The 15761-nt window shown below is 42.0% G+C and overlaps 6 protein-coding genes and 1 pseudogene across 7 annotated transcripts; 4 read left to right on the top strand and 3 right to left on the bottom strand. All coding sequences in view use genetic code 12, as the record gives it.

Annotated features, from left to right (window-relative positions):
- Positions 1 to 30: 30 nt before the first annotated feature.
- On the bottom strand, positions 31 to 1155 carry CPR6 (peptidylprolyl isomerase; the record flags this gene model as incomplete). Its single annotated transcript, XM_051815707.1, has 1 exon — positions 31 to 1155. The coding sequence occupies one exon, from the start codon at positions 1153 to 1155 to the stop codon at positions 31 to 33; it is 1125 nt and encodes a 374-aa protein (XP_051670812.1).
- A 430-nt stretch (positions 1156 to 1585) lies between these two features.
- On the top strand, positions 1586 to 7189 carry RPO21 (DNA-directed RNA polymerase II subunit RPB1; the record flags this gene model as incomplete). Its single annotated transcript, XM_051815706.1, has 2 exons — positions 1586 to 1604; positions 2022 to 7189. The coding sequence occupies 2 exons, from the start codon at positions 1586 to 1588 to the stop codon at positions 7187 to 7189; spliced, it is 5187 nt and encodes a 1728-aa protein (XP_051670811.1).
- A 263-nt stretch (positions 7190 to 7452) lies between these two features.
- On the top strand, positions 7453 to 9057 carry CANMA_003522 (annotated as a pseudogene). Its single transcript has 3 exons — positions 7453 to 8033; positions 8288 to 8984; positions 9049 to 9057. Coding segments are annotated over exons 1-3 (1287 nt in total).
- Positions 9058 to 9203: 146 nt separating this feature from the next.
- Positions 9204 to 10706, bottom strand: VPS52 (Vps52p; the record flags this gene model as incomplete). The annotated part of the gene is made up of 1 exon (XM_051815705.1): positions 9204 to 10706. One exon carries the CDS (start codon positions 10704 to 10706, stop codon positions 9204 to 9206), a length of 1503 nt encoding a protein of 500 aa, XP_051670810.1.
- An 87-nt stretch (positions 10707 to 10793) lies between these two features.
- Positions 10794 to 12454, top strand: HMI1 (ATP-dependent 3'-5' DNA helicase; the record flags this gene model as incomplete). The annotated part of the gene is made up of 2 exons (XM_051815704.1): positions 10794 to 12353; positions 12416 to 12454. 2 exons carry the CDS (start codon positions 10794 to 10796, stop codon positions 12452 to 12454), a joined length of 1599 nt encoding a protein of 532 aa, XP_051670809.1.
- A 115-nt stretch (positions 12455 to 12569) lies between these two features.
- CANMA_003519 (uncharacterized protein) lies at positions 12570 to 13634 on the bottom strand (the record flags this gene model as incomplete). Its single annotated transcript, XM_051815703.1, has 1 exon — positions 12570 to 13634. The coding sequence occupies one exon, from the start codon at positions 13632 to 13634 to the stop codon at positions 12570 to 12572; it is 1065 nt and encodes a 354-aa protein (XP_051670808.1).
- A 94-nt stretch (positions 13635 to 13728) lies between these two features.
- Positions 13729 to 14307, top strand: CANMA_003518 (uncharacterized protein; the record flags this gene model as incomplete). The annotated part of the gene is made up of 1 exon (XM_051815702.1): positions 13729 to 14307. The coding sequence occupies one exon, from the start codon at positions 13729 to 13731 to the stop codon at positions 14305 to 14307; it is 579 nt and encodes a 192-aa protein (XP_051670807.1).
- Positions 14308 to 15761: the final 1454 nt, after the last annotated feature.

Below are 15761 nucleotides of genomic sequence, written 5' to 3'. Positions count from 1 at the left end.
TCTAATACATGTACTATATATAATTATACTTCATTTGAAAAATTTTGACATTGCTTTCTTTTGCTTTTCCTTTCTGGCCTTAATTTGAGCCTTTACATCTTGAAGACCTTTTTGGATGGCAGCATCAGTAGGCTCCAACTTCAATGCCTCTTCGAAGTTCCTTTGTGCAGTCTCCTCGTCTTTAGCTAACAAATAACCCAGGCCTTTCCTGTACAAAGCTTTGGCTTTTGACTTGTCATCGATGGAATCCACTCCCAATGCTTCATCTGCGGCTTTGATTGCCTTTTTACCTTCTTTCAATTTCAATGCAACAAGCGCCGAGTTTAAGCTACATGAGATTTTCAACTTGTTCAACTCTGAAACATCGGCTTCAGATAACTCTTCGGGGAAGTAATCGTTAGCAAAGCCAATGGCCTTAGCGTACTTCTCATACGCCTTGTTTAACTTGCCTTCCTTCAACAACTTGGTGCCAATATCTTTGACTCTCGTAATGGCATTGAATACCGATTGAGGATCGTTGACGTCAATATCCTTGACATCATTATCATGCAAGACTTCTTCGTAGATATCGCCAGTGCCATCGTCTTGATCAGCTGGATTCAACTCATAACCTTCGCCCAACGCACCGCAATCGGCTATTTTCCATTCGTCCACTGGTTTATCTCCCGAGTCCTTGTCACTTCTCTCCAATTGACGTACAATCGATTTACCCTGTACTACCTCGCCAAAGACCACATGTTTACCATTCAAGTGAGGCGTTGGAACCGTAGTGATGAAAAATTGTGACCCATTGGTGTTAGGCCCAGAGTTCGCCATGGATAGCAAGAAAGGTTTGTCATGAAGCTTTTCAAAATTTTCATCTTCAAACTTTTCCCCATATATTGACTCACCTCCAATGCCAGTACCATGGGTAAAATCACCTCCCTGACACATAAAGTCTTTAATCACACGATGAAATATCGAGTCTTTGTATGTCAATGGCTTTCCTGATATCTTGGAGACACCATGTTCACCAGTACACAACTCTCTAAAGTTCTTGGTGGTTTTGGGTACCACCTCATCATACAATTTGAAGATTACTCTTCCCTTTGGCTTACCATTGCAAGAAATGTCAAAGTATACCAAACTCTTTTTTGAATCCTCAGCTGCTGCCATTTCTATTGCAATTGAACCTCTTTAACTTTATGGGTTAAACCTGCTGCTTTTTTTTTTTTTCAGAAACACTAATCGATTGTTGAAATAGTGCACCGTTCTTGTCAATAGAAGTTTCTGGAAATTTGATTTTGGGAAACCTGCGAGGGAAGAGTCAAAGATAACACAAAACAGGAATAGGCAAAATTGGCTGAACCTGGGGAAAGCTAGTGACACGAGAACAGGTCAGGTGCCACCACCTGTACCTGGAGTCTTCGTGCTGCTGTATACACTTGATTGATCAAGTGTATCTATATTCGAATTTGTGGTAATGCTACGATACTTATCCAAAGTTATACCGCCTCCATTGCAACACAGTTCTCTCTTTGCCTCTACCCCTTTCGATTCCCGCCTCCCCCTCAAATACACCACCTTTGAAAACTACCCACCTCCTATGGTCAAACATCTTATTGGTATGGTCATCGCTTCAGCTATATATGGACGCCAGGTAGCGCCTTTGGGTCGTGTGCGTGCCCACCATTTGTCATAAAATCGACAAACCTCAAAACTGTGCGAAGGAAAAAAAAAAAGTGAAATATCACCACCAGCGTTACTTCGACGACTTTATACCGAGAGGGGTTATCCATAATTCATCACTTGTACCATAATCAATAGCATCGTTAGCTTCATCACGCCAGAGTAACTGAACTACACATATACATAATTTATTTCGTTTCCTTATAGACACATTTATTTTCGTTTTTAAAAAAAAAAAAATTCTTTATAAAAAACTTTTCAAAAACAAAGGCAAATTTTCAATCGTCTTACAAACCACAAGATGAGTAGAACCTTTCCATTTTCAAACGCTCCCCTCCGATCCGTCAAAGAAGTCCAGTTTGGTTTGCTATCCCCTGAGGAAGTGAGAGCCATTTCTGTCGCCAAGATCGAATATCCCGAAACTATGGATCAAGCAACCAAGAGGCCTCGTGAAGGTGGTCTCAACGATCCAAGGTTGGGCTCTATCGATAGGAACTTCAAGTGTCAAACTTGTGGTGAGGATATGGCTGAGTGTCCAGGCCACTTTGGACACATTGAGTTGGCCAAACCAGTGTTTCACATAGGTTTTATCGCAAAAATTAAAAAGGTATGTGAATCCATTTGTATGCACTGTGGGAAATTACTATTGGATGAGCTGAACCCTTTGATGGCACAGGCTATCAAAATCAGAGACCCAAAGAAGAGATTCAACGCGGTGTGGAGTGTATGTAAGAGCAAAATGGTTTGTGAAACCGCCACTAGCGAAGAGGAGATGGGTGACCATTCGACCAGAGGAGGATGTGGGCATACGCAACCAACCATCCGTAGAGATGGACTAAAGTTGTGGGGAACTTGGAAGCACAACAAAAACTTCGAAGAGAATGACCAGCCAGAGCGTCGTTTGTTGACGCCATCGGAAATTCTCAACGTGTTTAAACATATAAGTCCTGAGGATTGTTATAGGTTGGGATTCAATGAGGACTATGCTAGGCCGGAGTGGATGTTGATTACAGTTTTGCCTGTGCCTCCACCACCAGTAAGACCATCCATTGCGTTTAATGATACGGCAAAGGGAGAAGATGACTTGACATTCAAGTTGGCAGACATAATAAAAGCAAATATCAATGTGCAACGGTTGGAAATAGATGGGTCTCCACAACACGTTATCAGTGAGTTTGAGGCGTTGCTTCAGTTTCACGTGGCTACTTATATGGACAATGACATTGCCGGGCAACCTCAAGCATTGCAAAAGACAGGACGTCCAATCAAGTCAATCAGAGCAAGATTGAAGGGAAAGGAAGGTAGATTGAGAGGTAACTTGATGGGAAAAAGAGTGGACTTTTCTGCACGTACCGTCATTTCTGGTGATCCCAATTTGGACTTGGATCAAGTTGGTGTTCCGATATCGATCGCCAAGACATTGACCTATCCCGAAATTGTAACCCCTTACAATATCCACAAGTTGACTGAATTGGTGAGAAACGGCCCAAATGAACATCCCGGTGCCAAATATGTAATTAGAGACACTGGTGATCGTATCGATTTGAGGTACAATAAGAGAGCGGGTGATATTGCTTTGCAGTACGGCTGGAAAGTCGAACGTCATTTGATGGACGATGATCCAGTTTTATTCAATCGTCAACCATCATTGCACAAGATGTCTATGATGGCGCACAGAGTGAAGGTCATGCCTTATTCTACATTCAGATTAAACTTGTCGGTCACATCGCCATACAATGCCGATTTCGATGGTGACGAAATGAACTTGCACGTACCACAGTCCCCGGAAACAAGGTCTGAGTTATCCCAAATTTGTGCTGTGCCTCTCCAAATTGTCTCACCACAGTCCAACAAGCCGGTTATGGGTATTGTACAGGATACGTTGTGCGGTATTCGAAAAATGACGTTGAGAGACATTTTCATTGAATATGACCAAGTTATGAATATGTGCTACTGGATCCCTAATTGGGATGGTGTTATTCCACCGCCGGCCATAATCAAACCAAAACCATTGTGGTCGGGTAAGCAAATGTTGTCAATGGCCATACCAAAAGGTATTCATATCCAAAGATTTGATGGTGGAAGAGATTTGTTGAGTCCTAAAGATACCGGTATGTTGATTGTCGATGGTGAGATCATGTTTGGTGTCGTTGACAAAAAGACTGTTGGTGCCACAGGTGGTGGTTTGATCCATACGGTAATGAGAGAAAAGGGACCCCAGGTTTGTGCCCAGTTGTTTAGTTCTATTCAAAAAGTGGTCAACTTTTGGTTGTTGCATAATGGATTCAGTATTGGTATCGGTGACACCATTGCCGATGCCAGCACCATGAAGGATATCACCAAAACGATTCAGGAGGCTAAACAAAAAGTGCAAGAGATTATCCTTGACGCTCAACATAACAAGTTGGATCCAGAGCCAGGTATGACTTTGAGGGAATCCTTTGAGCACAATGTGTCTCGTGTGTTGAATCAAGCACGTGATACTGCTGGTCGTTCAGCTGAGATGAGTTTGAAGGATTTAAACAATGTGAAGCAGATGGTTACCTCTGGTTCAAAGGGTTCGTTTATCAATATTTCCCAGATGTCTGCGTGTGTTGGTCAACAGATTGTCGAAGGGAAAAGAATTCCATTTGGTTTCTCTGATCGTTCATTGCCTCATTTCACCAAAGACGATTATTCGCCAGAGTCAAAGGGTTTTGTGGAAAACTCTTATTTGAGAGGATTAACACCACAGGAATTCTTCTTCCATGCCATGGCAGGTAGAGAAGGTCTTATTGATACTGCCGTCAAGACTGCAGAAACTGGTTATATTCAACGTCGTTTGGTGAAAGCATTGGAAGATATCATGGTGCACTACGATGGTACCACCAGAAATTCTTTGGGAGATATTATCCAGTTCATCTATGGTGAAGATGGTATTGATGCGACTCAGGTTGAGAAGCAGTCTGTTGATACGATTCCTGGATCCGATGAAAGTTTCGAACGCAGATACAGAATTGACTTGTTGGAAAAGAATGGTTCCGTTTCAGAGTCATTATTGGAATCGGGTAAAGAAATTCAAGGTGATGTCAAATTGCAAAAGCTTTTGGACCAAGAGTATAACCAATTGCTTGAAGATAGAAAGTACTTGAGAGACATTTGTTTCCCCAATGGTGATTTCAGCTGGCCACTACCAGTCAACTTGCGTCGTATTATCCAAAACGCTCAACAAATTTTCCACAACGGCCGTTACAAAGCATCTGATTTGAGATTGGATGAAATTGTCAATGGTGTTAGCGAGTTGTGTACAAAGTTGTTGGTTGTGAGAGGAAACACGAAATTGGCCAAAGAAGCACAGGAGAATGCCACTTTGCTTTTCCAATGCTTGGTGCGGTCAAGGTTGGCTTCACGCAGGGTTATTGAAGAATTCAAGTTGAACAAGTCCTCTTTTGATTGGGTGTTGGGTGAAATTGAAACACAATTTCAAAAGTCAGTTGTGCATCCTGGTGAAATGGTGGGTGTTGTGGCTGCTCAGTCTATTGGTGAGCCTGCAACTCAAATGACATTGAATACATTCCACTATGCCGGTGTCTCCTCAAAGAATGTTACATTGGGTGTTCCAAGACTTAAGGAAATCTTGAACGTTGCAAAGAACATCAAGACGCCAGCATTGACAGTGTACTTGGATCCAGAGGTTGCATCTGACATCGAATTGGCCAAGATTGTCCAGTCGTCCATTGAGCATACCACGTTGAAGAACGTCACTTCATCGACCGAGATATATTATGATCCAGACCCAAGAACCACGGTTATTGAGGAGGATTACGATACTGTTGAGGCCTATTTTGCTATTCCCGATCAAAAAGTCGAGGAAAGCATTGAAAAACAGTCGCCGTGGTTGTTGAGATTAGAACTTGATCGTGCAAAGATGTTGGACAAGCAATTGACAATGGCACAAGTTGCCGAAAAGATCTCACAAAACTTTGGGGAGGACTTGTTTGTTATTTGGTCAGATGACACAGCCGACAAGTTGATTATTCGTTGTAGAGTTGTTAGGGATCCAAAGACGTTAGATGAGGATGCTGATGCAGAAGAAGATCAAATTTTGAAACGTATTGAAGCTCACATGTTGGAGTCTATTTCTTTGAGAGGTATTCCCGGTATCACCAGGGTGTTTATGATGCAACACAAGGTGAGTAAACCAGATGAGACAGGAGAGTTCAAGCAAGGTAAAGAATGGGTATTGGAAACTGATGGTGTCAATTTGGCCGATGTTATGGCGGTTCCAGGTGTTGATTCAGCCCGTACATATTCCAACGATTTTATTGAAATTTTGTCGGTTTTGGGTATTGAAGCTACTAGGTCTGCCTTGTATAAGGAGATATTGAATGTTATCGCATTCGACGGTTCCTATGTTAATTATCGTCATATGGCGCTTTTGGTTGACGTTATGACGTCTCGTGGTCATTTGATGGCAATCACTCGTCATGGTATCAACAGATCCGACACCGGTGCTTTGATGCGTTGTTCTTTTGAAGAGACGGTGGAAATTTTGTTGGATGCTGCTGCTGCTGCAGAGTTGGATGATTGCAAGGGTATTTCGGAGAATGTTATGTTGGGACAAATGGCGCCATTGGGAACAGGTGCGTTTGATGTCATGGTTGATGACAAGATGTTGCAACAAGCCCCAGCCAATGTTGCAATGGAGGTGATTGCTGAGGATGGAGGAGCCACTCCATACAGAGAAGCTGAAATGCAAGATGATAGAATCCAAGTTGACGAAAGTGCTGGTTTTTCTCCAATTCATCAAGCACCTACTTCAGATGGCATGAATGGAGGATTGACATCATATGGTGGACAACCAACTTCGCCAAGTGCCACATCGCCATTCAGCTACTCAACAAGTCCAAACTATGGAGGAACGAGTCCTGGTTACGGAGGTACAAGTCCTGGTTATGGGTACTCACCCACTTCACCAAGCTACTCGCCTACTTCCCCTAGCTACTCACCTACATCTCCAAGTTACTCACCTACATCTCCAAGTTACTCACCTACATCTCCAAGCTACTCCCCAACGTCGCCTAGCTATTCACCTACTTCACCATCGTACTCCCCAACGTCCCCATCTTACTCTCCAACATCTCCATCATACTCACCAACTTCGCCAAGCTACTCACCTACATCTCCAAGCTACTCCCCAACGTCGCCTAGCTACTCCCCAACGTCGCCTAGCTACTCCCCAACATCCCCATCGTACTCACCAACATCTCCAAGTTACTCACCAACTTCGCCAAGCTACTCCCCAACGTCGCCTAGCTACTCACCTACTTCTCCATCGTACTCCCCAACGTCTCCATCGTACTCCCCAACGTCTCCATCTTACTCCCCAACATCCCCATCGTACTCACCAACATCACCTACGTACTCGCCTACGTCGCCTCTGTACTCACCAACTAGCCCACAGTATTCGCCTACTTCGCCTAGTTACTCCCCACGCTCTCCAGGTTACGATCCTGAGTCACCCAAGAAGGAAGAGAAGTAAATGGTTTATAGGAGCTAGATTTTTAATGTATAAATATCAACTTAAATGTTATTAATGTAATATTGTTATTGGTCCTCATATTTGAACAACTTCAATATCTCGTTACTATATCGCTTGAGAACCCTTAATAAGGTTATCGTAGTATCAACATAAGATAGTGAGATCAACTCTCCCATGTTTCATCTACATTTCTTCGGAAAAAATAGAAAATAAAAAATAAAAAAAAGAAGAGCTGAATCACTCTCTATTTTCTTCATTATAGCATGTCCGGAAAGGGAGTCACCAAACCTGATAATACTATTTCGACGTCATTAAAGGCTAGGAATAACAAGAAAAATCAGGTGTTCAAGGCTTTGCTTGATAACCCATACACACAGTCCAGCACTTGGCCTTTTATTGCACCATTGTTAGCAAAGGACATCTTGGATTTGATAGATTCCATACTTTCTCCTATTCTACAATCCATCCCCGTAAAGAGGCGTGATCTGTTAGACTGGATATATTATGGGTTCAATTCAACTGTGGAAACCTTGGAGAGACAAGCAGCGAATAATAGAGGTAAACATAAGGACTCGGTCAAGCAAATAAAGTATCTCATGGTGTGCAAATATGACATGACACCCCAGTTGTTGACCAGCATGTTCCCCGTGCTATGTTTCACTGCATCACAAAGCGCTTGCAACATGGTCAAGTTAGTTCAGCTACCCAAGGGCAGTATGGAGAGAATTTCAAAAATCATAGGCATCCCAAATACAGGAATCTTGGGGTTGGCAGGAGATGTGGCGCTTGTAGAACCCATATACAAGCTTATAGATGGGAATGTCAAAGACGTTGAAGTTCCCTGGTTGAATGAAATATTTCAATCCCCGGGAAAGTTTTATCTGCCGCAAGTCAAGCAGCTACTGGTGAAAGCGCCGCAGGGTAACCAAAAGAAGAAGAAGAAGAAGAAGAAGGATCACTAAAAAGAGACAATGTTAAGAAGTAAATAAATTGAACGCGTAATTTTTTTTTTTTCTTTTCTTACTTTGTAATTCCTTTTCTTCACCAAGCTATTCTCATGTCTAAAACGTTGGAACTCCCCTGGGTGGAGAAATATAGACCACATGTATTGGATGATATAGTAGGAAATGAAGAAACTATAGAACGTTTGAAAATTATTGTCCAAGATGGCAATATGCCTAATATGATTATCAGTGGGCTTCCAGGGATTGGAAAAACCACGTCCATTCACTGTTTGGCATACGAATTGTTGGGCAAGGAGTACTATCATCAAGCTACATTGGAGCTTAACGCTTCAGACGATAGAGGGATTGATGTTGTTCGGAACAAAATCAAGCAGTTTGCCCAGACAAAAATCCTGCTTCCGCCAGGAAGGACAAAGATTATCATCTTGGATGAGGCAGACTCCATGACTCCCGGTGCGCAACAGGCATTGAGAAGGACGATGGAAATCTACTCAAATACCACTAGATTTGCATTTGCATGCAATCAATCACTGAAAATTATAGAGCCACTACAATCGCGTTGTGCAATTCTAAGGTACAATAAGTTGTCAGACGAGGAGGTGTTGAAAAGGCTATTGGATATCATCAAGCTGGAGAATGTGCAGTATAATAATGAAGGCTTGCAAGCGTTGATTTTCAGTGCAGAGGGGGACATGAGACAGGCTATCAACAATATGCAAAGTACTGTAGCGGGGTTCGGCTTTGTTAATGATGTCAATGTGTTTAAAATCGTTGATCAACCACACCCGCTTGTTATTCAAAACATCTTATCAAATTGTTTGCAAGGGGATGTGGATAAAGGTTTGAGCTTATTGGATGGGCTTTGGCACAAAGGATACTCGGCCATTGATATAGTTACACTGACTTTTAAGGTGGCCAAGACAATTCCTAATGTTGATGAGCTGAAAAGATTGGACATGATTAAAGAAATCGGGTTTGTCCATATGAGAGTGTTGGAGGGTGTTGGGAGTTATTTACAGCTCTGCGGGATGTATGCGAAAATATGCGATTTATGATTTGTATACACTAGCTAGTTTTTCAAAGTGGTTTATTTCGGAGGTGGAGTCTTCTGCCTCATTCGACACAATCGTGTAAACTAGGGAGTAGTTTCGATCGAGAAAAGTTTCCTTGTCGTGGCCCTTAAATGCATTTGCTGCTTTAGTAAGATTACTTTCGTAAGCATTTCTCAATCTTGTAATAGCAGTCACAGAAGGCTCGCCTTTGGATGACAAGCGGAGCAAACCCAGGTAAAACAAGGCAAACTGTTGCGTAACGTTAAGCGGTACTAACGACTTGGGCGTTCTGGGTATTTCTCGCTTCAATGCATCACAATTGAGATCAATCAATTTGCTAAATATGGGCCAGAGGGTGAGCAACAACGAGTTGAGATGGTCGTCAAGCGCAGGGATGTGATTCTCGTGTAACTTCTCTTGGAAGTTGTGAATCAATCTTATTATAAGCAATATGCCGTATACGTCACCAGTTCCATTGGTAATGACTGCTAGAAAGTCCGTGCTCATTTTAAATACATCTCGAAACATATCCAACGCCCAGGTATGGTTGGTTTCATTCCCCGCGTAAAAGAAGCTGACAACAAACAAATACTCCACAGTCAAGTTGTCGGCAATGGCTCGAAGTAGTTGGAGAAAAACAAACTCGATTGTATAGGAAACTGTTATGGTCTCTGCCAATTGTGATGGCATGCAAGAGTCAGCACTGGAGAGTATTTGATATCTCGACTCGAATGTGGACAAGTAGTTGGGAGAGTCGAATATTGTGTCTTCGAGGTGCCTCCTGGAAAGCTTTTCCAAAGAATACACGTACTTTGCAAACTTGCTTCTGTAGTACCACCTCATTGTGCTCTGGTAGGCTTGTTGCAATTGCTGCCCTAGTTTTGGTTGCTGCGATTGCAAGAAATGAAACAAGTCCGAGCATGCAAAGAGCTTATTCTGTACCTCCTGTGACGAAATAGGCTTTGTTCGGAGTGCTCGGATTTGAGAAATGACGAAATCCCGGGTCCGCTCAACCACTTTTGCCTTGATCAACTGTGAATCTTCTTCATTCATCTTGTCTAGTAAGTAATTCACCTTTTCGAAATATTTGTTGGACAACTCTTCGTGCAATATGTCCCTTATTAGTTCTGGGGGTAGCACTTTTTCGTTGATGGTTCTTTCTAGCATTTGCGTGATCATTTTGTTTGTATGTGAATCTTTGGATAATTCGGTCGATTGTTGTTCGAGTGAAACCAAGCTAGATGACAAGTCTTTCAAGTCCTTGGGAAATCCTTCGAGTATAGCCCCCACAGGTTCAAGCTTTTTCCTGTGCTGCGACAACTCCTTATTGTATGAATGGAAGTGGGACATTGCTTCAGCTATATCGAGCAGTTTATCAGCCTCGAGGTCGGATCGGTAGTGCTCTAAAAGTGAATCGGAAGTAATGGGTACATTCTTGAAGGTAGCATTGGCTGTCCCATCTTCAAGTGGTAGTAGTTTCCCTAGAGCTGATATTCCCATTGTATAGGTTTGTTGAAAGAGATCTGTTTTAGATTTCACATTTTTTGTTTGGGCTTTTTGTTTTTTTTTTTTTCGTAACCTTCAACAATGTTGACGCCAAGCCAACAGAAGGCAGTGGATTATGATTACGAGCCTGGTACAGTCTTGTCTATACAGAGCGGGCCAGGATGTGGGAAGACATTGGCATTAATCAATAGAATCAGGCGGTTACTAGAGGAAGGTGTGAGTCCGCTGGAGATTATTGTCTTGTCCATGACAAACCGAACTGTTAATTTGTTGCAAAAAGCACTTTCTGAAATTATAAAGGATGAATTGGTTCAGGATGTGGTTATCAAGACGTTTCATTCTTTTGCGGCCCAGATATTTGACGAGAATTTTAGCAAATACTTTCCTGGTCGCCCACCCAATAGCGTTGTTGATGACTCGACTTGGAAATCCTTTGCCAAGTTTTTCAGTGCAAAGCACAAGGATTTGGATGCTGCTGTACTTGCGGTCAATTCAGGGGCGCCCCTTGGTCTGGTGGCTCTGAAGTATTCAATCTCAAGGGATCAGTTAGAGCGGACGATGGAATACCTTGAGGATAACGGAATGATTCGTTTCCATGGGTTGATAACTAATGCAATTGAGGTTTTCAGTGAATCAAATGGGGCCTTACCTCTAGCTGATGCAAAGGTGGTCATTATTGATGAGTTTCAGGATATGCAACCGATCCTTTTAAAGTTTATCAAACAAATTGCCGTTTATGGAAGGAGGAAGCATGTCACGCTAGCCGGCGATAAGAATCAATGCATTTACGACTTTTTGGGGTCGCGTCCTGGGATTACTGAAGAGTTTATACATGATTTAAAGTTCAAGCACACGGAAATTGTATTGAAGGAGACCTTTCGATTGAGCCCTGAGATTTTAGCGGTGGCTAATGAAATAATACCTTCTGAATTGACAAGTGTCAAACGAGAAGGAGTTCTGCCTATACGGCAGGGTGACTTGTGTACCGATATTGTGGAATTAATAACCATTTCAGGGGGGTTGATCAAGTTTTCCGACATTATTATCCTCACATTCACTAATAGAGAGGTGGAACAGTTTGCCGAGGAATTGACTACCAGATACGGCATAAAGTGTAACAAGTTTAGTGGTCACAGCTGGATAAATTCGAAAGTGCATATCTACTTGGACTTTCTACATATCCTAAGACGAAGCTACGGATCTGATTTTGCTCTCTTGTTTGTTTTGGAAAAGATGGGTGTGAGAAATATAAAAGGGTTGTTTGCAAAGTACAATGAATGGAACTGCAGCAAGCAGAATAGATTGGAAGATTATTTGAGAGAAAATAGTTCAAATACACTTGTAGGGGAGTTTCTTTGCTTGATTGAGAACGAGAGGCAGGGGTTGGATACGCCGATTTCTATATTATCATCTTTGGGCCGAATTAGCATACAAACAGGGTTGGTTGGTACTGTCAAACCCGATGAGGTGAGTGCATTCTACACCTCATTGAAGCTTTCTTACAGGAGGTATTTAGCCGATCCCAGAGGCACATTTCTAGAATACTTTTTAATGCATTACTACGACGACGAGCCGGTATTTGAAGAAGATAGGGTGAATGTGTCCACTATCCATAAAGCCAAAGGGTTGGAGTTTCCGGTTGTATTTATACCCAAGTTTTCATCATTGAGGAAATCGAGGTTAACATACGTTGCAGTCACTAGAGCAAAGTGTTTGTTGTATGTCGGTCAAGAGACTTTTAGTAAACCAGAAATTGATGAGAGAACTATAAATGTTATCGCACGAGATTTAGGAAGAGTGCCAAATGCGGCCAAAATGAAAGCGGGTAGACAGTTTTTCAATTTATACAAAAAAGCTCTATGCTAGTTTAAGTAATATATCCATGACCTCAGCACTAGGTGTGTCTTCCTTTGGTTGCTCCTTTTCATCGCCCTCTGAATCTTCATCCTCTTTTGCCTTATTGTCGTACTCGTTTACTTGAATATCTTTGGCAAATGCAACCTTTTTTGGTGTTGACCCACCAGAGGGGGTGGGCGAAGCTCTCCTCTTTTTCAACTCCGGCTCGTCGTCATCAGAATCCTCGTCGACATACTTGGGCAACTCCTCGTCATCGTCTGAACTTTCGGCAGTGCCTTGCAAAGCACGCCTCGTTTCATCAATCCTTTTCAATTTGTCGTTAATGACTGCAATTTTGCTATCGTCCGTTTGCAACCCACTTTCTAAGGAGTGAAGCATCGTTTCTAAATTGAATTTGATTTGCTCTCTAGTAGATTTTATACTTTCTATGTTTTTTATCGCCACGTTGCTTAGCTTCTCCAAAACTTTGAGCTTGTTAAGGTGCACCTGTGTTTCCGGCAAGGTATCTGCGTCCAAATTCAAATAGGTCTTGGACTGTATCCCCAATTGAGTAAGGTTCCCCTGACTTACATCAGTCAAATCGTTGATGCGTTTGTATAGGTCATTCACAAGTTGAAGTTCTGAGACAACTGCGGGTTGTATTGGGGTAGCCGTAGTCGACTTTTGCACAGATGGAGGTTGCGCTACGCGGTCTTTTAGTTTCCTTATTCCGTCAGCATCAAACACTAACCTCTCCTCCCACACCGAAATGAGTCTCTCGATCTTTTTCTTTATAGCTGAATCAACGCTGTGGTAGATGGGATTTATGACTTCCAAAAGCGGTCTGAAAAAGTCTGATATGTACTTTGTCTTGTGATGGCGCTTGGCCTTCTGGATAACATCGTTGCATAAATATAGTAGTAATAGTTTTGTTGCTGGTGACGCGTTTAGCACCTGCGATCTCCACACATCAATGAATAACTGTGATGATGGTTCATTTTGAAGCATGTACCCGGAGAGGTAGTTAATTGAGTCTTGGGTTTCATTGATATTCTTCAACTTCGAGGCAAATGATTCGGCCGACATGGCTTTGGTGATGAAGAAGTGGGAAAAGAGGAAAAAAAAAAATAGCCAAAAAAAAAAAAAAAAAACAGTTCGTGTTTTGAGTACGGCAACCACCATGGCAAAAGCTAAGCAGGCCAAGGCTACAAAATCCTCGCCACGTCCCATATTTGCAGAAGATGCATTGAGTCAGACAGATCCATCGTCCCTAGTTGACCTTATTAATCAATATGTCCACACAAACGCAGATGTCATACATGCAAAGTACAAAGAGTTTGCCGAGGAGCAGATGGCTGCCGACCACAAATTAATACGGGAATTGCAAGAGGAGAACGCCAGATTAGCAGAGGATTTAGAGAGCAGGTCTCAATTCAACTCCCCTGTGAAAAAGCAAAACAATGAAGATGTTTTCTACTCGTTGGATATTCTTGAGATAATGAGTGGGTTAAAAGTGACTGACTTTAATGATAACGGTAAGGAGTTGGTTTACGAGATAAAGTCTGTGGGCAAGGAGCTGGAAATCCATTATAAACTAATACTAGCAAAAGACGGGTCTGAAGTCACCTACATTCCCATATTCGATGGAAACGAGGAGGCGATGAAGTTGTTGCCTGAATACTTTTTGGATAGCTTTTCCTTTGATTTTAAAAACTTGCCTCTATTCTATAACAAAGTGAACAAGTATATAAATAAGTAGCTATTGAATGATTAGTTTTCCATCAACGTTTGACACGGTCAAGTTTTTTAAGATCTCCTTTAGTTTCCTTTTATCATCTTTGGATGCCTTTTTGAGGACCTTGTAGAAGTTTGACTTTTGGGTAACTAGCAGGGCAAGGGGTGACGCCGTTTCAGTCTTTTGCTTTGTCTTTATCTCCTTTGGAGGCACTGTTTGCATTGGTTTCTTTTGCTGAGGTTGCTCGGATTGCTTCCTTTTACCCTTGTACAAGCTCTTTTCGTACTTTTCAGCCTCTGATATACAACTGGTGTGCTTGTTGTGGTCGTTGTTGTGAAACGTGGTTGAGCAGTCAATACATGTAAAGTAGGCTCCGCGGCATCTCTGCTGATGCTGACCCAACTTCTTCTTGATCACAGTGTCGTTGCAGACTTCACATGAAAATGATACCATCCTTGTTTAAAAAGAAAAGAGGCATCTGATGAGCTTTTTTATTTTCTCTTGTGTCGCAAAAATAAAAAAGCTCAATCACATGTTGGACCATCAAAAATGGCTAGATTCGGAACCAACGTATTTAGAGGTAAGAAGGAGCAGGAGGCGTACAACAGGACCATAGCTGGAAGGTACTCCAAGCTTGTCAAGAAGAACCACTTTTTATATCTAGGACTCCCGTTTTTGCTTTCGATAGTTGCTGGATCAATCTATCTACAAAAATTCACCAGTGTCAAGTGGGAAAAATATGATGAGAAGTATCGCCAGTTGGGAGAGGAGGAGATGTTGGACATGATAGAGAATAAGAGAAAGGTTAACAAGAAAGATGATTACTATAGGCTTCTGGGGTTGCTTACGGACCACTTGGGTAAGGTTGAGGATGATTATGAGATTAAGCGAGTCCATAGAAAGAAGGAAGATGAACCTGTTTGGTGGAAGTAATGTAGAGTAGCTATGAGTGAATGTATATAGTATCGATATAATAGAGAAGATGAACCTGTTTGGTGGAAGTAATGTAGAGTAGCTATGAATGTATATAGTATCGATGTAATAGAGGAAATGTGCTGAAGATCAACACGTAGTTGTAGCTTAACGTTCAATTTTTTTTTTTCTTTTTCGCATCTTTTTGGAGAACCTAAAGACCAAAACCTTCTTGTTCTGTCTTTCTTATTCTCTAATAGCAAAAAAAAATCAAAAATGACAATGAAATAGCATCGTAACCCTTCTGGCACACTGCAGCTCCCAATGGCAGTGAGCCAGGACGCCTAAAACAGCTAACAGGCAGCAAATACCTAAACAATTTCTGACTAGACTACAATTCTGGGTGTTTATCTCCAGAAAAGCTCACCCAACACAACGCCAAAGGTGATTGGGCACATTCCTCTTCACGATTATTAAAAACCTACCGACCTTTCCCCGCCTAAAAAAAAGCTTGCGAATCAACACCATGAGGGAAATGTACTTGAGTGTGGTTTGGTATCTGTTGT

This window comes from Candida margitis, assembly GCF_024628925.1.
Source record: "Candida margitis strain CBS 14175 chromosome Unknown scaffold30, whole genome shotgun sequence".
Lineage (NCBI taxonomy): Eukaryota > Fungi > Ascomycota > Pichiomycetes > Serinales > Debaryomycetaceae > Lodderomyces > Lodderomyces margitis.
The sequence above is the reverse complement of the archived record's forward strand: the minus strand, read 5'-3'. Positions and strand labels throughout refer to the sequence as shown.